The following is a 21,058-nucleotide window of genomic DNA, read 5'->3' on the forward strand; positions in this document are numbered from 1 at the left end:
GTTCATTTGAATGAGCAACTTTATGTTTTGCTTCTTTCAATTTGCACGTTTGCCTTTTTCTGCTAGTAGTAAGTAGCTCCAACAAGCAGGGCGCGGTTCCACTCCCGTCCGCTAGGGGGCAGCAGCGCGCCCTGTGTCCACCACCCGGAGACTCGAAGAAGAAGGAGGAGGAGCAGCAGCAGCTGCAAACAGCTGTCACTGATGCTTTGTTGCCAGAGAAAGTAGCTGTTGTTTGAACTATGAAAATCAGGAATATAGACGCATTTAATGTCAGCGGTCGTTACCGGTTGAGATCAAACCGGTATGACGAACCTACTGCCGCCGTGTGACATCACTGCCACTCGTCTTGTTTTTAGCCACTCTTGCTAGGTTAGCACGTTAGCCTGCTAGCCGGCGGGGCTAGCCTCTCTTGCTCCAGTAATAATAAAATAAAAAGTAGCGTTTCGACCAAAAGAACCCACATGAGCGTGTCGCTGGTGGTCATCCGCCTGGAGCTCGCCGACCAGTCGCCCTCCCCCAAGGGCTTTCAGTACTCAGCTGGTGAGTTTATCCGGGCGGGGGAGAAAATGCGAATGTTTAGTCACTGCTAACCGTGTTAGCAAGGAAGCTAGTTAGCCGTGACGACGCAGGGAAGCCACTTGTTTGCGCGTAAAAGCCTGGCACAGATTTGTGTTTTCAGAATACTTTGATACTTTAATTGTTATCTTCTCATTGCAGAGGCTTTTTAAGTTCACTTTTAAAATTGCGAAAGAGCGCACCAAAAAGTTCACTGGAGAATCTACAAGAAAATCAAAACAGAAACACTTCAATTGCCTCGATGAGATGTTTAACGTTTAAGGGACTCATTTTCCACATTGTGTATTTTTAACCATATTTTTTAAATGTCAGGTCATTTCTCGCCTGCCATGTGATAAGACCTGCTCGTTGGTTTGTTTGTTTAGAAGTTTATTAGGACAGTGTACAATTACATTAAGCACCGAGGCAGAGATGTTTGTACCAGATTGTAGCTCATAGCTAATTTCCATCTGTAGTCCTGGGAAGACAATACAAATATAAAACTGTACAAAATAGACAATATATGTAAAGTATACAGATAGGCACTAAAATTACTATACAATATATAAACAGGCAATAAAATATGTATTTTGCAAGTTGAAAGTGCTATTGTTGTGAGAGGTACTAACGTTTTTGCTGATTAGGGTTAGTTTCCCCTCATTGAGCCTGAGCTCATTACTATTATTATTATTATTATTATGAAGCTAATATTGTGCTGGTGAAAGCCTCTTTTCACTCCTCTTGGTGCAGTTTCCTGCAGTATCGCCGGGTTTAAAAACTCTGCCTGTGTGTGTTTTCTGTGTGCAGTTGAAGGTATGTCCGAGGATGACCTGCGGGACATATCCCTGGGTTTGGCCAAGCTGGCCCTGAGCGGGAAGACGGAGCTGGAGAGGACCGCCGTGCTGCACCAGCACATCGGCAGCCGGGCCATGGGGGACATGGTCATCGAGACTTTCGAGCACAGCGCAGGTACACCGACAAAACCGGACCATTTAGTCAAAGTAGTTTGAAAGTAATAGGTTTGGAGGGAGGATCTGGAGGCGCCCGGTCATCTGCTGGTCCTTCTGATGTTATGCTACGTCACTCAGTAACCTTCGAGCAATGTCTTGTTGCTTGTTTGTTAACCGTCATTAAAAACATTTCTTTTCAAAGTCCCACCTTTTTTTTTGTGGCATTTGTCCTTGTTTGCCCATTCGGACATTATTTCCTTTTTAATATGTTGACAGTATTCGCCGTCCCTTGTCTCCCCAAGCCAGCCCGGGCCGGTGTCTCCCTGAGCCGGTCCACAGCCTGGATAAATTGAAGGTGTGATGCTCAGTGTTGTTAGTGGCTATGAACCACAGGTGGGATGTGAATCTGAAGAGAAGGAGAAGTTCTGGAATGAGTTGGATGAAGTGATGCAGAATATTCCCAGAAATGAGAGAGTGGTCATTGGTGCAGACTTCAATGGACATGTTGGGGAAGGCAATAGAGGGGATGAAGAAGTGATGGGCAGATTTGGTATCCAGGATAGGAATGCAGAGGGACAGATGGTGGTAGATTTTGCAAAAAGGATGGAAATGGCTGTAGTGAACACCTTTTTCCAGAAAAGACAGGAACATAGGGTAACTTATAAGAGCGGAGGTAGGAGCACGCAGGTAGACTACATCTTGTATAGACGAGGTAACCTGAAAGAGATCAGTGACTGCAAAGTAGTTGTAGGTGAGAGTGTAGCCAGACAGCATGTTGGTGGTGGAATGAGGAAGTGCAGGAGTGTATACAGAGAAAGCGGTTAGCAAAGAAGAAGTGGGATACTGAGAGGACTGAAGAGAACAGACAGGAGTTCAGGGAGATGCGGCGAAAGGTAAAGATAGAGGTAGCAAAGGCAAAACAAAGGGCGTATGATGACTTGTATGCTCGGTTGGATAGTAAGGAGGGTGAGAATGATCTATACAGGTTGGCGAAACAGATAAAGATGGAAAGGATGTACAACAGGTCCGGGTGATTAAGGACAGAGAGGGAAAGTATTGACAGATGCTAGAAGAGTGAAGGGAAGATGGAAAGAGTACTTTGAAGAGCTGATGAATGTGGAAAATGAAAGAGAGGCAAGGGTAGAAGAGGTGACTATTGTAGACCACAAAGTAGCACAAATTAGTAAAAGTGAAGTGAGGAAGGCATTGAAGAGGATGAAAAGTTGAAAGGCAGTGGAGGTATAGCTGTGGTGTGGAAGTGTCTAGGAGAGGCAGCGGTAGAGTTTCTGACTAGGTATTTCATCAGGATCTTAGAGAGTGAGGAGATGCCTGAAGAACGGAGACAAAGTGTGATGGTGCCTATTTTTAAGAATAAAGGGGATGTGCAGAATTGTGGCAACTATAGAGGGATAAAGTTGATGAGCCATACAATGAAGTTATGGGAAAGAGTAGTGGAAACCAGACTGAGAGCAGAAGTCAGCATTTGTGAACAGCAGTATGGCTTCATACCTAGGAAGAGTACTACAGATGCAGTATTTGCGTTGAGAATGCTAATAGAAAAGTACAGAGAAGGCCAGAGGGAGCTGCATTGTGTTTTTGTAGACCTAGAAAAGGCATATGACAGGGTGCCAAGAGAGGAGCTCTGGTATTGTATGAGGAAGTCTGGAGTGGCAGAGAAGTATGTTAGACTGGTGCAGGACATGTATGCTTGCCGTGAGACACTGGTACGGTGTGCTGTAGGGGTAACAGAGAAGTTCAGGGTGGAGGTGGGACTCCATCAGGGATCAGCTCTGAGCCCCTTCTTGTTCGCAATGGTGATGGACAGGCTGACAGATGACGTCAGCCTGAGGTGAAGAGACAGGTTCACAGGTTGGGGTGGGTGGAGAAAAGTGTCAGGGGTACAAAGAGATAGAAAACTACCGGCCAGAATGAAAGGAAAGGTGTACAAGACAGTGGTGGACCACAGATGCTGTATGGACTAGAAACTGTTCCAATGACCAAAAGACAGGCGGCAGAGATGAAAATACTAATGTTCTCTTTGGGAGTGACAAGGATGGAACAGCACATGTTAGATGTTTTGGAGAGAAGGTCAGAGAAGCCAGACTGAGATGGTTGGGTCATGGACAGAGGAGGGATGCTGGAATTGGAGCTGCCAGGCAAGAGGTCTGGAGGAAGACCAAAGAGAAGATTTATGGACGTCGTGAGAGAAGATATGAAGGTAGTTGGTGTGAGAGAGGAGGATCCAGAGAATAGGGTCAGATGGAGACGGTGGATTTGCTGTGGCCAAAAGGAGGAGAAGAAGAAGAAGAAGAAGCCAGTATTTGCCGTCCCCACTGCAGACCACCCCACTACCGTCACTGCTGCTAACTCCATAGCTGCAAGGATATGTGGAACCACACTACATGAAGCCAGGCGTATTTATAAGTGCTATTGAGTGACCACTGCAATGAAAGGACAACATCAGAATGTGTGACATCCAGCAGACAAAGGTGGAGGCCAAGAGCCCGGCGGCGCCCCGAGGGGCGACGCTCTGGCAATGAGGACGGAGGCCGACGGCAGCGCGGCGACCGCCTCGACCCCGGACTCGCCGTCCAAACAGCTGCCGGAGCAGATCTCCTTCTTCAGCGGGAATCCGTCCGTGGAGATCATCCACGGCATCATGCACCTCTACAAGACCAAGTGAGAAACGTAAACCCGTGTTGAGATTTCGCCCCCAAATTTTCCTACGTGAAGGTTTCTGTCTCATGACTGGACTCCATGACTGAGTGGACATACTGTGTTGTGCTTTCACAAGGTCTCCTGGTTACTTACTTTGAGGAGATCTTGAGGGAACCGAGGGCTTTGCTCAATAAAATGCTTCTGTTATGAAGCCTCACTTCACAAGACTTTCCATTAAATCCCTTGAATCTAAAACATGGACTGAGCTTCGACGCTAGTGCTAAGTGCTAACGCTAGCTTCTTCTGGTCGCAAGCAAAATGACGTCGCTGACGGAGGACGTCCGGCGGAGCGCCATGGTGTGCATCCTGACCGTCCCGGCGACCATGACCAGCCACGACCTCATGAAACTGATGGCGCCGTTCAACGACGTGATGGAGCACATGAAGATCATCCGGGACTCCACGCCCAACCAGTACATGGTCCTGATCAAGTTCAGCACGCAGGTGGAGTCCTCGCCGTCCGCCTTGTTCGCGCGTTTGCCGACGCGTCGCTGACGGCCGTCCTCTTCCTGTTCAGGCGGACGCCGACAGCTTCTACACGGCGTGCAACGGCCGCCGCTTCAACTCCATCGAGGAGGCCGTCTGCCAGCTGGTCTACGTGGAGCGAGCCGAGGTCATAAAGTCTGAGCACGTGAGTGCGGACGGTCTCGGCGAGCGCTCGCGATCGTGAACGCACGTGTCGATTTGGCAAACGGGTCGAACGCGTTTCCCTCAGGGCGCCAGCCTGCCGGTCATGGAGCTGACGGAGCTGCCCAAGTGCACCGTGTGCCTGGAGCGGATGGACGAGTCGGTCAACGGCATCCTGACCACGCTGTGCAACCACAGCTTCCACAGCCAGTGCCTGCAGCGCTGGGAAGACGCCTCGTGAGTTGCGCCGCCGCCACAAACTCGCCGTCGTCTCCTTTTCGATTCTCACCGGCTCCCCCTGCTGGCCGGAGCTCACCGAGGGCCCATTTCTACATTTATATTTCAAAGCGGGGTCGTCGCAATACGTCTTTATTTTTGCTTCCGCTTCAACTGAACTTTCTTGATATCAGTAGTCGAGACCAAAAGTGTGGAGGGGTGTGAAAAAAAAAAAGGTCCGGAAACAATGCCGGCGCTTGTAAAGTTCATTGTAAGTACGTTTTGTTGTTTTCTGAATATTACAAAAGCAAAAAGACACTCAGTTGTGTTAAAAAAAAAACCAACAGATTTTCCCAAATTAATCTAGAGATAAACATGAATAGAGTAATGAATAAACGGAAAATCAGAAAAAAGAAGAAATGGCCAAAACTTCCTTTTAAAATGACACAAAAAGATCATCAAAGAAACAACTCATTGAGATTTCACAAGTAATAAACAAATAACCAAATGTATATTCAATAAAACACATAGAAACCTTATTTATGTCATATTTAAACATCTGGCTCTACAATATAAACATCTTAAAAAATTGTAACTTGTCGTCATTTCATTTAGAAATGAATCCAAAACATTATTTCACGATTGCTGAGTTTTAATCTTCCAACCATCTGTGTGCGTGCGTGCGTGCGTGCGTGCGTGCGTGCGTGCGTGTGTGCGTGTGTGCGTGCGTGCGTGCGTGCGTGCGTGCGTGCGTGTGCGTGTGTGTGTGTGTGTGTGTGTGTGTTATTCCTCTAAAGGTCACATGACCTCTTGGTTGACCCCGCTCCGTCCCTGGGTGCGGCTGGTCGTTTCTCCCGGCTTCATTTTGTTTGGACGTGTTTCTTTTTGTTCCCCGACTTTGCCAGCTGACAAAAGGTGACAACAGCTTGTGTGTGTGTGTGTGTGTGTGTGTATGTATGTGTGTGTGTGTGTGTGTGTGTGTGTTCCAGGTGTCCAGTGTGTCGCTACTGTCAAACGCCGGAGCCCGTTGAGGAGAACAAGTGTTTCGAGTGCGGCGTGCAGGAGGTAACCGCCGCTCCGTCGTAGCGTCGCTTGCTTTATTTTTCTTATTTATTTTTTTTCAAATTTCCGTCGTCCTGCCCGAAGAACCTGTGGATCTGCCTGATCTGCGGACACATCGGCTGCGGCCGCTACGTCAGCCGGCATGCCTACAAGCACTTTGAGGAAACCCAGCACACCTACGCCATGCAGCTCACCAACCACCGCGTCTGGGATTACGCCGGAGGTACGCCAACGCCAACGCCTCGCCAAAGAGGGGGCGCAAAAATGTCCAAGTAGCCAGAAAGAAAGGGTCCCACCAGCCTCTCACTTTGAAAAATGAGACGAAAATGAGCTAAAAACAAGGAAGGAAGGCTAAAAATGTCGGAATGAGCTGGAAATGACTTGAACATTTTCAATAAATCGGCAAGAAAAAAAAAGAATTCACCAGATGGTAAGAGACCTGTGCCTTCTAGAAGCTAACAAGATGTGGGCTGTTTCTGTAGGAGTCAACAGGAAGTTGCCTAAAATTCTTAAAAAGTAAGAGAAAAATATATTTGGCAGCCAAAAGCGAAACATGGAAGAAAAAAAAACATCCTTACTGCATTAAAACTAGAAACCAAACCGACTCATTGTGTTATTATGGTAGCTGGGGAATTAATTTTAGTTTGAAAAACAAAACATTTACCTCGACTGCAGCCGCAGGACATCATGACGACCATAACATCATTATTACTTGTCCTATTATTAAAATAAGTATCACTGCTATTATTCTAAGCCGTAATTGTTCATTTACATAGTCATAGTATAAGTATTATTGTTTGCAGAAGTAATAGTAGTATTCAAATCTTTGTACTTTTTAAGACCTTAAAACACTTTATAGCCTTGACTTTGACACTTAATAGTTTTATTTGTATTTCTTATTCTCCCTCCTTCCTACTATTATTTATTGTTGTTATGTTTTACTTGAAACTGGCACAACAATTTCCATCGGGATAAATAAAGTTGTTCTTATTCTTAGTATATCCAGTAGAGCTAGAAGTTGTGGCATTGTTGCTATTAGTAGTAGATCTAGTTAAAGTTACTAGCAGTAGTACTGTACTTTCCACACTTCACTAGAAGCCGCACTGGCGGAAGATAACTAAATAAATGTATGTGTACATATATAGGCTGCAGGTATAACATGCAATATTTACACACAAACACTTTGTTTTACTTTTAATTAAATCCATAAATCCATAAATACGTACCGGTAGCAATTGTAGAAGTATTGTTATTACTTTTAGTGTTAGTGGAAGTAGTATCATGGATGATGTTGCTGTTACTAGAAGTAGTAGTAGTAGTAGTAGAAGTATTCTTGTTTGTAGTAGTAGTATAACCAGTAGGGGTAGAAGTTGTGGCATTAGTACTATGACGTTGTAGTAGTAATTTGTTGAAGCGGTCCAGTTCAAAGCTTATTGTAGAATTGTTGTGTGTGTGTGTGTGTGTGTGTGTGTGTGTAGATAACTACGTGCACCGCCTGGTGGCCAGTAAGACGGACGGGAAGATGGTCCAGTTCGAGTGTGAGGGCGACACCTGCCAGGCGGAGAAGATCGACGCCCTGCAGCTGGAGGTAGGCGTCTCCGCGGCTGCCAGGCCGTCCGTCGTGTGGTTTCTGACCCCGCCGTCCGTCCGTCCGTCCGTCCCACAGTACTCCTACCTGCTGACCAGCCAGCTGGAGTCCCAGAGGATCTACTGGGAGAACAAGATCGTCCACCTGGAGAAGGAAACGGCCGAGGAGGTGAGCTAGCTACCGCGCTGAGCGTGAACTTTGAGCGGGAAAAATATCCTGTGCATTTGTGTCAGGCAACAAGCCACTTGTTTTTACAGAAATTAATTCATGATAGAAAACATTCCACTCTTGCGTCAGTTTCCTTTCCGTGTTGTCTTTGCGTCCCTCAGATCAACAACATGAAGTCCAAGTTCAAGGAGACGCTGGAGCGCTGCGACAACCTGGAGCGCCGGCTGGCGGAAATATCCAAAGACAAGCAGGGCACAGAGAAGAAGTGCGTCCTCCGGGGAAAATACTTCAAGTATTACTCGTCCGCTTTCAGCGCAGAGACACGCGAAAACAGCCGGAGCCAGAAAATGAGCTCAGAAATCAAAAAAAAAGATAAATGAAAATACGTACGCAAGCACGTATTTTCATTTATGAGGCTCAACACATTTATAATGTGTAGCAAAATGCTCATATGGTCACTTTCAGAACAAATGCACCAGTTTACTGCAGTAAATCTCACCACTAAAATATCACTATTATTGTTATTGACCCATTTATTATCATATGATAAATGATCCAAGCCTGGAAATCACTATTGTTCAACAAAATCCATTTTATTATTAGTATTATTATTATTATCATCATTAGTGGTAGTAGTAGTATATGCATAGTGAGAGAGATGAGATGAGAACAACTTTATTTATCCCCAAGGAAATTGTTGTGCCAGAGTTTCAACCAAAAACATAACAATAATAGATAATTGTAGGAAGGAGGGAGAATAAGAAATACAATAAAATATTAATTGTCAAGGTTAAGGCTATCAAGTGTTTTAAGGTCTTAAAGTACAAAGATTTGAAGATTCCCTGCGGCTGATGGAAGAGGAATTAAAAAGTCTGATAGCCATAATATTTTGTGATTACCATTTAATCAGTAGAATCGTGTGTGTGTGTGTGTGTGTGTGTGTGTGTGTGTGTGTGTGTGTGTCCAGGTGCACGCAGCTGAACAGCCGGGTGGTCAAGCTGAGCCAGGAGCTGAAGGAGGAGCAGGAAATGAATCGCTGCCTGAGAGCCAATCAGGCGACGCTTCAAGCACGGCTGTCTGACGAGGAACGCCTTGGCAAGGAGAGCGGTGGGCACATACACACACACACACACACACACACACACACACACACACACACACACACACAGACACACACACACACACAGACACACTGCACTGTTCTCAGCTCCTTGTCAGATCCTCCACTAGGGGGCGCTGTTGCACGGCTTCCACTGACATCCATTATGTCCAGCACTGCATAACAACAAGCAGGGTTTATAAGTTACACTGAAAGGCAGTTGGATTTATTTAAAAAGATGTTTTTCTCCATTTCTTTGGAGCTATTCCGACCTTTCCTTCACCCACCTCATTTTTAAAACCCACAACGCCCCTTTTTATTTTTATGAGGCTTCATCGTTTGTTATTTGTCGATTTATTTGTCCTTTAACTTCCCGCTTGACATTTTCACAGTTAGACTTCAATTCATTACTTGATCAAATGAAAAAAAGTGTTTCTGAGACTTTAAAAATGAAATCTCTCGTATTTAGTCTTCTTAGTCTCTTTTTACACAATATTTTGAATTCATTAATCAAATAATTGAGTGATTGGTGAACAATTAATCACAGTTAATTAATTGATTGTGAATATTTTTTTTAGAAACGGAAAATTACATGTAAAAAGAGGCCTAAAAAAATATAAAGAAATGTTTTAATCATAAAAAGGCAGGAAATGAAGTGTTTTGACAGCGATTTTAATTCCATTTCTGGTCACTTTATTTTTTTCCCATATCTTGTTTATTCCTTTATATCCCGCAGATCTTCAGACTTAATATATATATATGTGTGTGTGTGCGTGCGCGTGTGTATGTTTTTATGTATACATGTGAGTGTATATGCATATATAGTGTGTGTGTGTATGTATATATACAGTATATGTATGTATGTGTGTGTGTATAAATATGTATATGTATATATATTCATATGTAGATATGTGTGTATGTGTCTGTGTGTGTATATATAATATATATCTATCTATATGTATATATCTATATATTTACATATATAAGGATATATATACATATATGTATACAGATATGTATACATATGGGTTATGTTTGTGTATGTGTGTGTTTATATATATATATATATATGTGTTGGTCTTTTTTTTCTGATACATGTATGTATTTGTGTGTTTATATATATTTGTATTTCTTTTAACATCAGTTTGTTTTGTTGAGGCAGAGAGTACTGTCTTCCATCAGCCGCTCACACTTCCTGTTCAGCGTTTACGCTCATCTCCCTCGCTTATCCGCAGAAGCAGTCCAGATGTTTATCTCCACACAGCTGTGTGTGTGTGTGTGTGTGTGTTATCTAGGTTTATACACACAGGAAGTTGAAAACAGCCCTCAGTCACTGTTGGTCATGATACTTCAACAGACTCGTGTGTTTATGATAAAGAAAAGGCCGAGGGGAAAAAATGCCAAAAGCGAAATGTCGGAAGGGCTGTTTCTGGTAGCTTCCGAGGTTCGGACGTGGCACGTAGAAACACGCCGTCCACCCCCTGGTGGTTGCCTGACCCTGCAGCGAATCAAAGTATCTTTCCTTATTAGTATCTGTGTTTATCAAGTTCTGTTTATAAACATGGGAGCTGCTCCCGTTCAAACGTTTACATTTTACAAATCATTTTTTTCTAGTTTTTTCCTCACATTTAGCACTAAAGTGACCGTTGGCCTCTTTGGGTCGCCGTGGTAACCCCGATCCCCCCCCCGCAGGCGAGCGCAAGGACGAGACCATCGCCGAGCTGCAGGAGCAGCTGCGGGACGTGATGTTCTACCTGGAGACGCAGCAGCAGATCCAGCACCTCCCGCCGGAGGCCCGCAGCGAGATCCAGGAGGGCCAGATCAACATCGCCGCCGCCAACGCCGACGCCGACGCCGACCAGGCCGCCGGGAGAGGAAGGAGGGGCCGCGGCAGGAAGAGGAAGTAGATTTTCCCCGGACTCGTCGCCAGGAACCCCGACTCCAGATAGGAGAGGCGACGCCATATTTATTGATCCCAATGATCCTTTTCTTCCTTTTTTAGAAGGAGGAGGCGAGGAGGAAAACGTGCTTTTTTTCCCCTCGCTTTGCTCTTGTGAAAATAATGAAACGTGTGTTTGTTTGTTTTTTTGAGGACGAAAACAAGACTCGGGACGCAGAAGACAGGGTTTTTTTCGATCAGGAACACGGCGGCGGCCTTTCCCTTTTCATTTATCAGGAAATAAAGACAAACTGGACTGAAAAATGGAGTGAGGTCTTTACACGTTAAGACGCCGCGGTTCAATCATTTCCCACATTTGATGTCGTTCCCTTCATTACTGTCAAATCATTACTTGCTCATTTTATATCCTTTTATTTTTCAAGCAAATCAGGAAAAAGATCAGACCGACCAAAGAAAAACCTGCCCGGAAACTTCGACATTTCTATCGAAATAAAAGAAAGCAAATGTGTCGCGTTAAGAACAGATTTAATAGGAGAAATGTAGCAAATGTAATTTCATTCTTTGCTCCGGATCTTTTGAATTTTGAAAATAAAACCGATCCCAGCGGCGTCTGCCGGTTCAGGGCTGGTGGTTGTTTTGTTTGGTTTGTAAACAGAAGGCTGTGGACGGACGCTGCTGCCTCCGGGCGCCGCTGGGACGCCGCCTTCTGCCCTCCAAGGGTGTCTGGATGACAATCCTGTTGTAACAGGTAACGTTTCATTCACTTTATCTGGACGATTTATCATCCATTCATGTGTGTTTTTATTCTGCTGTGGTTGTTGAGTGGGTTTCAAATTTAATCGATATTTTGGGGGGAAAAAAAGGTAACAGCACAAGTTTTTTGCCCTTTTGCAACATTTCAGGGAAAATTATTTTAACTTTTTTGTTTTTATGGACTGTTTTTTTGTTTTATGTATGTATTCAAGAAAATAAATGTATTTATTATAAATTATTATATAGTAATTGTTATTTTAACTAATATATAAAATCATGTGTTCATGTTTTCAAGTTGTTTTAATTCATAGATTTTCATTTTTCTCTAGTTTGATTCTTTTATTTGCTCATATTAAAAAAACTACACATTTAAAACACATATTGGACACATATATATATTTTCAACAATTTTATAGTTTAGCAGTCCATTCATTATCCAGTTCTACGTCAGTGTGATACATGAATGAATTGATTATTAATTGATTGATTCATTCGTTTATGTTTTTCAAAGGTTCTCTGATCACTTTCCGCCCCAATACTCCAGAATTAGATGTTATTGTGAATCTCCTTCTATTTGGTCTTTTCCCTTCAGGTGTCGCCACAGCGAGTCAACCTTCTCCATCTCACCCTATTCTCTGGATCCTCCTCTCTCACTCCAACTACCTTCATATCTTCTCTCACTACGTCCATAAATCTTCTCTTTGGTCTTCCTCCAGACCTCTTGCCTGGCAGCTCCAATTCCAGCATCCGTCTACCAATATAGTCTCTATCCCTCCTCTGTCCATGACCCAACCATCTCAGTCTGGCTTCTCTGACCTTCTCTCCAAAACATCTAACATGTGCCGTTCCTCTGATGGACTCATTCCTGATCCTCTCCATCCTGGTCACTCCCAAAGAGAACCTCAACATCTTCATCTCTGCAACCTCTAGTTCTGCCTGCTGTCTTTTGGTCATTGGAACAGTTTCTAGTCCAAACATCATCGCTGGTCTCACCACTGTCTTGTACACCTTTCCTATTATCAGATGCTATTGCAAATATTGTTTTAAATATACGCAGCTATAAATACTATTATCAACATGAATGGATTTATCACGATAATGACAATAAATAATGTTGAATAAATAATACATTATAAATGAAGAATACACTATATTGCACAATGTAAATATATCTAAACACACACCCACAACTATGTTAGTAATTATGTTAACAATTAGAAACACAATTATAATTATGAAATGGATAATTGATCACGTTAAATGAAATAATATCATACAAGTACATCCGAAATAAAGATTAAGCACATTTACACATGGGGCTTTTGTCTCCCAGGTGTTCCCTGCCGCCGGTAAGCCTCGAAATATCTGCCTCTCAGCTCCGGGAGGAGAGAGCGAGCAAGAGAGAGAGAGAAGAAGAGGAGGAGGAGCCAGGAGAAGATCAGGAGCTCTCGATCTTCTTCTTCTCTTTTCACGTCCAGAGACGATGGACTGAGGACGGAGCTCTGCAGGAGGCGGCGGCAGCAGCAGCAGCAGCAGCAGCAGAGGTGAGTCCACCCTGCTGGGGTTCCTGCTGAGAAGAAGGGAGAAGCTGGTGGTTTCTTCTAGCGGTGATGCCTCCTTATCTTCTACTCCTTTCACTTCTGTCTGGAATGCAACCCAGTCGCGGGTCTCTGCAGGCCACCCTGCTTCCCCTTTCCTTCTTCTTTTGTCCGGCTGGAGCGGAGGTGGAGCTTCATCTGCTTTCCCAACATCGCAACACAGACGGAAATCCGAGCGGGGTCAATTATTAACCACCGTGTGTGTATGTGTGTGTGTGTGTGTGTGTGTGTGTGTGTGTGTGTGTGTGTGTCGGCTCGCCTTCCATTCACACAACTGAAAGAAGCCCTTTGTGTTTCAAATATGAATCCAACTCGAGTGAAATAGTTTCCTCCTCCTGCATGAAACAGGTGGTACCTGCTGGTACTTTGTACCAGCAGGTACAAAGTACTATTGTACTATGTACTATTGTACTATAAGTACTATGTACAAAGTACATACTATTAAATACTTAATAGTATTCGCAGGTACTGCGAATACTATTAAGACAGGGTTGTCATTTTTTTTTTTAGGTGTGTAGCTTTTTAAAAAAGTATTTGGGGTATTTTAGGTGTGTGACCTTTTTGACCCAAGCGGCGTCTGAGCTCGTCATAAAACAAACAGGTGTCAAGCTGGCACGCTGAAGGTAGAGCTCAAACAGGAAGTACAGCAGGAAGTTGAAGCAAGAGAATTTCACAATAAAAGCCTTTTTTTTTTTTTTTTTTTTTTCCCGCTGATGAAATGTCAACAGCGGCGAGAGTGTTTTACCGCGGCCTGAATGAAGGAAGCAAATATTTATGCAATGCGGATGTTAGTCACCGTGACAACCGCCGCTTCCTCCATTCCTTCCATTTTTCAGACTTCAAGTTTCTTTTTGTTTTCTCTTCGACCCACTTCAGCGCTTCTTTGTGATCGGATAAGGTTTGAACACTGCAGAGTGTGTGTGTGTGTGTGTGTGAAGCTGAAAGTCTGAGTGAGATGTAAACTCATGATTAAAGTAGATTTAACCATAACTATATCATGCCAGGCAGTTTATATTTTGTCTTGTCTTTAAAAGCATTCACAGGAATCTTTCTGGCAGGTGAATGAATGAGTGAATGACGGTATGACCTGTGAATGATTATTTTTTGTCTCTATATCACGTATGAAGTGCGAACTAATGAGTGAATCATCACTGCGTGACCTGTGAACAGTTGAATGAGTGATTGTATGTCTTCATAGAACCTGTGAGTGAGTGAATTATCACTATATGACCCTTAAATGAATGGTTGAATGTGTGATTGAATGAATGAATGGCTGAATGTGCTATAAAGACTATGAATGAATGAGTGTGTATCTGTATGAGGTGTTAGTGAATTACTGTATGTTTCTCTATGAGGTATGAATGAGTGACTGAATGGTTTAATGTGCTATAAAGAATGTATGATGAATGAGTGAATTACTGTGTTTTCTATATGAAATATGAATGAATGAATAGTTGAATGCGCGATATGATGTGTGAATGAGTGAATGGTTGAACGTGTGATATGGCCTTTGAATGAATGAATGAATAGTTTAATGCGATATAATGAGTGAATGAATAGTTGAATGTGAGATATGAGTGAATGAATGAACGGTTGAATGTGCTATGAATCCAATGAATGAGTGAATGACTGTATATCTCTGTATGAGATAGGAATGAATGAGTGAATAGTTGACTGCGTGATATTACCTGTGAATGACCGAATAGTTGAATCCACTTAATGACGTGTGAATGAATGAGTGAATGAACGGTTGAATGTGAGATATTAACGTGTGAATGAATGGTTGAATGGGATATGAATGAGTGAATGAGCTTGTGTCTCTGCATATGAATGAATGAGTGAATGATTGAATGCACTATATGACACGTGAATGAATAAATAGTTGAATGTGTGATATGACATTTGAATGAATGAATGAATAATTGAATTCGATATATGACATGTGAATGAATGAGTGAACGGTTGAATGTGCTATAAAGTCGATGAATGAGTGAATTACTATTAATCTCTGTATGAGATATGGATGAATAAGTGAATAGTTGAATCCGCTATTTGATGTGTGAATGAATGCTTGAATGCGAGATATTGCATGTGAATGAATGAGTGAATGAATGCTTGAATCTGCTATATGACGTGTGAATGAATGAGTGAATGGTTGAATATGTGAATGAATGAATAGTTGAATCAGCAATCTGACGTGTGAGTGAGTGAGTGAATGGTTTGCATCTGATGTGATGGACTGAGAAGAATGAACGTATGAATGCAGGGTGACTGAATGATTCCAGGTATCAGGTGGACGAGCCCAGTTTCCACTTTACCACTCCATCCCGTCTTTGTTGTTTTATTTAAAAACAAAAAACGACAGGCCTCCTTTTTCTTTCTGTTTTGTTTTTTTTTCGAACTGGTTCCTTTGAGACGAGTGGAGCTTCAGGTCGAGCAGGTCGAGGGCCGGAGACAAAAAAAAAAGTCTTGAAAGTAAAAACAGTTTCACTTATTGGAACGTGGTTTAGGTCAGAAATGTACCACTGCTTTTTCCAAATCGGTTTATAATTCTAAACATTTCTTCCCCCGTCGCTGCCGTCCGACGTCTGACCTGCAGGAGTTTGTGTAAAATCCTGTCTGGTGAATCTAATCAAGGATTATTTGTATGTCTTGTTTGCAAGCCTTTTAAATATATTGGACAGTTCAAATTATGAATTATTATCAAGTGGGAGGCTTTGAATTTATCCTTAAATTGATATTTAATGTCATGAACGACCTCTAAGTCACGGTATTTCCCCCCCAAAAAATTGAATTAATCATAAATTAATTGATTCCAGTTTAAAATCCTTTCAAGTGATTTTTGGCTAATTTAACAAATGAATATTGAAATAAATCTTGAATCGATTGATTTCATCTGAAATTAATGGGAGATTGATCGATGGTACGTTCACCAATTCCAGTTTAAAATCCTTTCAAATGATGTTTTGGCTAATTTTACAAATTAATCTTGAATCGATTGACTTTATCTGAAATTAATAAGAGATTAATCAATGGTACGTTCACCAATTCCAGATTGAAATCCTTTCAAGTGACTTTTGGCTAATTTTACAATTTAGTCTTGAAATAAATCTTGAATCAATTGACTAAGGAAACTATTTCACTCGAGTTGGATTCATATTTGAAACACAAAGGGCTTCTTTCAGTTGTGTGAATGGAAATGAGTTAGAGATTAATCGATGGTACGTTCATGAATTGCAGATTGAAATCCTTTCAGGAGAATGTATAAATTAATCAAGCACTCTTTGGATGTGGTGTTTGTTACAAACATGAAATTCATATGAATTTTGAATGTAATTCATGGCTTAGCATGTTGAAATGAGTAAATCACCAAATTCTTTAAAAGCGAGTTGACATTGAGCCTAATAATCCTGGATGTTGGATGGATCTCCGGGTGAGACGTCTTGATGTTTCCTCACAGATGAGCGCCCGCGACGGCAGCTCGTCGTCCTCGCACTCGGAGGAGGAGGCGGAGGAGGGCGCCGCGGGGCGGAGCCTCGGCGGCGGCGGCGGCGAACCCGCCTGGACCCCGGACCTCTACAGCTGCTCCTCGTCGCTTCGCGCGGTGGTCCGGATCAAGCAGAAGTACCAGGCCTTGAAGAAGCGGCGTCTGGAGACGACTCTGGGCGGAGGGTTGGCGGGGGCGCCGCTGAGGACCGGCCCCAAGATCTTCACCTTCGACAGACAGGCGTCCGGCTTCTCCGCCGCCGCCCCGCAGAAGAGGAAGAGGAGGCGGCGGCGCCGGGTGCTGTTTCCCAGCGACAGACGCCGCCGGGCGCCGCCGCCGCCGCCGGACGGAAGCCGGGTCAAGAACTGCCTCTACCTGCTCTGCGCCATCGTCTTCCTGCAGGTACTCCGGTCGGACCGTCCCGCAAACCGTCTCGTTCGCAGAGGCGGTCGTGCTAACGGCTACGTGCTAACGGCTAGGTGCTAACGGCTAGGTGCTAACAGCTGATATGTTTTCCCGTAAAGTTGTTGTATGACGGCTCTGAGCCCATTGCTTTTGCCTAATTTGGAGCAAATTTTCCACATTTTCTCTTTGGGGGGGTTATTTTTTTGGCAATTTCAAGCAGTTCCTGTCATTTTATCCCATTTTTTTTGCTTGCTTTCAGATTTCCTGCGCATTAACAGTAATTTTTTTGTTTGCTTTTCGGCTCTTTCCAAACAGCTCTAAAATTCATTTCATCTTAACTTTTTCCAAGAAGCTTCTTTCTAATTGCTTTCACATTTCTTCCAAATACACAGCAGATTGGAGGGGGGGGGGGGGGGGGGGGGTAACTTTTTGGGGGAGTTTTCCACAGTTTCTTCTATTCCTGCTAATTTGATCTTATCTGAATTTAATAGATTCTAACGGCGATAATATCCCGCTAAATGCCGCAATCGTTTCTCCCTTTTCTGAGGTCATTTGATACAAAAGTCAGGGTTGTTTTTTTTGGAAAGAGAACCGTTATTTCACAGAAACTGTTTCTTTGAGAACGACTTGTTGAGCCGTGACACCTGATCGGAGCGTTTCCGACCTGCACTGTTTTTTTTTTTCTGGAAACGACGGGGTTCAGTTGTGACCGTCGTTCCACGAACGAAGGCTGCGGTTGTTTTCTCTGCGTGTTTCGTCTTGTCCGATCCAGTTGCTTGGAATTCGACCAGGGCCGGCGTGGCCAATGCCGCCGCCCCGGGGGAAAGTCATTTAAACCGGCCTCCTTCTCCACTCCGGCACGTTTATCGCCTTGAAATCAGACTCACTTTCACTTTAGCTGTATTTTCGCATATTTTGCAATGAACGGTCGAACCTCGGCTGACGGATTTAATCCGTTCCTTGACAATGAAATCAATGTAAACCCCACGGATCGGTTCTCAAAACATACTGCATTCTTTTGAAGCCTTTTCATGGCTTTATTTGTGGCCAAAAGTAGAGAAAGGAATTAAAGATAACATTCATTACGACTCTTTCTGGTGTTCTATCGCTTCTTGTGCTCAACGTTTCCTTCACTAAATCAGCAAAAGTAAGAAAAGACCCTCGCTAACGCTATCTGCTAACGCTATCTGCTAAAGCTATCTCCGGTAAGCTGGCTTTCATTCATCCAAGCTCACTTTTCTACTTCTGCTAAGACTTGACATGTTTGTTTCGTGAGCTTCGTTAGCCCCGTTCGCCACATCGGCCTTTTTTAGCTCATCTTTGTTCGTCAGGATGGTGCGAACGTTTGACATCGCGTCGTTTACATCCTTCATCGACGTCTTCTGCTACTATGACTCTCATTCGTCCTCATTATGGCTCCTAAAAAGGTTAAAAGTGCTCGTGTTCACAGTGTTAGGAAGTGGATCTGAAGGAGGAAATAGTAGCTAAACGTGAACGCGGTGTCGGCGTCACAGATCTGGTGAAACGTGACGACACGGCCGACGCCGCTACGCTACAACGCCGCGAGATGGAAAGCCCGTGAGTTTGTTTGCGCGTTCGCACACTGAGACTCGGAAACTCCGCTTTAATTTTTCCCCTCGTCTTACGGGGAATTTACACAAGGGAGCGAACGATCGCTAAAGATGCTAAAGATACGTTGGAGCGCTAGCGCCTCCTGCGGCGGCGGCTTCGTCTTGCGGCCGTTGGTGAGACGCTTCGGTTGTCTCTTCCAGGTGTACAACGCCATCGAGAACCTGGACGACCACGTGCTCAGGTACGACCTGGAGGGTCTGGAAAAGACCTTGCGGAGGGAGGTTTTCGGCCAGCAGGGGGCGGTGGAGGCCCTGCTGTCGCGCCTCAGGGACTACCTGTCCACCTACGTCCACAACAAGCCGCTGGTGATGTCGCTGCACGGGCCCGGCGGCGTGGGGAAGAGCCACCTGGGACGCCTCTTGGCGGCTCACTTCCGCTCGGTGGTCGGGGACCCGCTGGTGCTGCAGTACTACGTCCTGCACCGCTGCCCGCCGGAGGCCGACGCGCCGCGCTGCGCCGGGAACCTCTCCGCCGCCGTGGCCGGCGTGGCGGAGCGCGCCGAGGAGGAGGAGAAGATCCCGCTGTTCCTGTTCGACGAGGCCGAACGCATGCCCGACCAGATGCTGGACGCGCTGAGCGCGCTGGTGCGCTCCAAGCGCTCCAACGAGTACCTGAACGCCATCTACCTGTTCCTCAGCGACCTGGGCCACGAGCACATCGCCCGCCACGTGCTGCGCAACTCCTCCGCCGCCGGTCGCCACGCCGACCTGGCCGGGGAGGTGACGCCGCTGCTGCGCGCCGCCCTGGAGCGCCGACACCCGCTGTGGGCCGAGGCCGACCTGCTGCTGCTGGGCCTCCTGGAGAAGAGCCACGTCATGCAGTGTTTCCTGGACGAGATGAGCCGCGAGGGCTTCTACCCGGACCGTACCAGCGTGGAGCGGCTGGCGGGGGACGTGGATTACTACCCGCCCGTCGGGGGGCGGCTGTACGCGCGCAAAGGCTGCAAGCAGGTGGTGGCCAAAGTCAACCTGCTGTGAGGCGCCGGACGAAGCCGGACGAAGCCTCGCTCACCGCCGTGAAGAAACGCTGAGGATTTCTAACCTTGAACCGAGCGCCGCCGAGCCCGGTGTCCACGGAAACATGTTGCCGAATCCCGTCCTGTAAATTTAAGCCTTTCTAAAAAGGCTTCAGAACCCACGGGGAAAATATTCGGACGATCTCACCCCGATTCGCTCCAAATATCGCCCTGATTTCTGGACATTTCGGTCACAGATAACGGCTGATCCCGTCACTTCTTTATGCTCCACTTCCAACCTGAGCTGTTTTATGGCGTTCGATCAAACATGGTTTTTGTGGAACGACTCTTTTTCTGTGATTTCTCCTCTTACCGGCTCCTCTCCTTTTTCTTGAATTTCTTTTTCTTGACACAACGACGGTACAACTACCTCTGTACCAGTTTCATGACATTTTTTAAAGAAGTCGGCTTTCCGACGGCGTTTTCTCGGCAAAGCGAAACTCCGCGAGGCAAATTCCACTTCACGGAAAGGAATTTTCGCCCGCGCGTCAGAGAGGCTTTTCCGCGACGTGGACGGGGATAATCCCAACCTTTGGATGAGTCAACAGCCGGTCGGGTTGCAGCGTCCCGGAGGCCAGACCGGAATGTCGTGCACAAACATTTCAAATCCCGGACAAAAAGAAGAAACAGAACTACCGGCTCCAGACGAGCGCCCGGCGACAGAGAACTTCCGTTTCCTGGGTTTCTTCTTCGATTTGGAAAACGTCAAAACTGGCGGTTAAACTACGCGAGAGCAGGATTGACGGCCGTGACATTTCAAACCTTGTGAAATGACGTCCTTACACGCCAGACGGTCGCCGCTCTTTGGCGATTTGCTGTGAAAAATCAAACATGAGACGGGGGAAATGCGATACTTGGAAAATGAATCCAGAATACTTGGACCGCTGCGACTCCCGGCTCATCTGAGACGTCGCTCTGATCCATGCAAATGTCGGATCGGTCGCCATCGCTAACGGTTACACTTGCCATTTGGAGAACCCTCTGACAAAGACGAGAATTATAGCGTATTTTTATCGATGAGGGGATCTGAATAAATCTGTCCTTTGGCTCATTCTGAAATCTCTTTTCTTCCACTTTGTGTATCTTCAGCAGATTCTTCGGTTGCTCGGAGCACCGACAGATGTGGCAGGTACATTTGTGCACAGCGGGGGAAGAGAAACAAGGTTTTTGTTTTATAAACCTAGAAAAACCTGGAAAAATGAAGGCGGGGCTTCAGAAATCATCCCGAATGATGAACACGGATAAGAAAAAACAACTAGTATATCGCGTAACATTTTTTTAAAGG

The 21,058-nt window shown here is 45.0% G+C and overlaps 2 protein-coding genes across 3 annotated transcripts; both read left to right on the forward strand.

Annotated features, from left to right (window-relative positions):
• Nucleotides 1-146: 146 nt before the first annotated feature.
• On the forward strand, nt 147-11,504 carry brap (BRCA1 associated protein). 2 transcript variants are annotated; one of them, XM_086152665.1, is made up of 13 exons: nt 147-540; nt 1,363-1,524; nt 3,986-4,184; nt 4,478-4,667; nt 4,741-4,854; nt 4,939-5,087; nt 6,056-6,131; nt 6,213-6,351; nt 7,607-7,716; nt 7,795-7,884; nt 8,046-8,149; nt 8,852-8,991; nt 10,676-11,504. In XM_086152665.1, exons 1-13 carry the CDS (start codon nt 462-464, stop codon nt 10,888-10,890), a joined length of 1,767 nt encoding a protein of 588 aa, XP_086008791.1. In that variant the 5' UTR covers nt 147-461; the 3' UTR covers nt 10,891-11,504. The 2 variants fall into 2 exon arrangements, with proteins under 2 accessions (XP_086008791.1, XP_086008792.1); XM_086152666.1 differs by having other exon boundaries at nt 3,989-4,184.
• A 1,546-nt stretch (nt 11,505-13,050) lies between these two features.
• On the forward strand, nt 13,051-20,059 carry tor4aa (torsin family 4, member Aa). Its single transcript, XM_086152667.1, has 3 exons — nt 13,051-13,180; nt 16,695-17,123; nt 18,899-20,059. Exons 2-3 carry the CDS (start codon nt 16,695-16,697, stop codon nt 19,733-19,735), a joined length of 1,266 nt encoding a protein of 421 aa, XP_086008793.1. The 5' UTR covers nt 13,051-13,180; the 3' UTR covers nt 19,736-20,059.
• Nucleotides 20,060-21,058: the final 999 nt, after the last annotated feature.

This window comes from Fistularia commersonii, chromosome 9 (genome assembly GCF_037954325.1).
Source record: "Fistularia commersonii isolate RoL2024-O1a breed Wild chromosome 9, RoL_Fcom_v1.0, whole genome shotgun sequence".
Lineage (NCBI taxonomy): Eukaryota > Metazoa > Chordata > Actinopteri > Syngnathiformes > Fistulariidae > Fistularia > Fistularia commersonii.

Bases quoted from the DNA above. Each gene is read 5' to 3' on its own strand.
- brap (XM_086152665.1), top strand. From the start codon at position 462: ATGAGCGTGTCGCTGGTGGTCATCCGCCTGGAGCTCGCCGACCAGTCG. The intron at 4,185-4,477 runs GTGAGAAACGTA...TCTGGTCGCAAG, and splicing joins ATGCACCTCTACAAGACCAA to CAAAATGACGTCGCTGACGG. The intron at 5,088-6,055 runs GTGAGTTGCGCC...TGTGTGTTCCAG, and splicing joins CAGCGCTGGGAAGACGCCTC to GTGTCCAGTGTGTCGCTACT.
- tor4aa (XM_086152667.1), top strand. From the start codon at position 16,695: ATGAGCGCCCGCGACGGCAGCTCGTCGTCCTCGCACTCGGAGGAGGAG. The intron at 17,124-18,898 runs GTACTCCGGTCG...TGTCTCTTCCAG, and splicing joins GCGCCATCGTCTTCCTGCAG to GTGTACAACGCCATCGAGAA.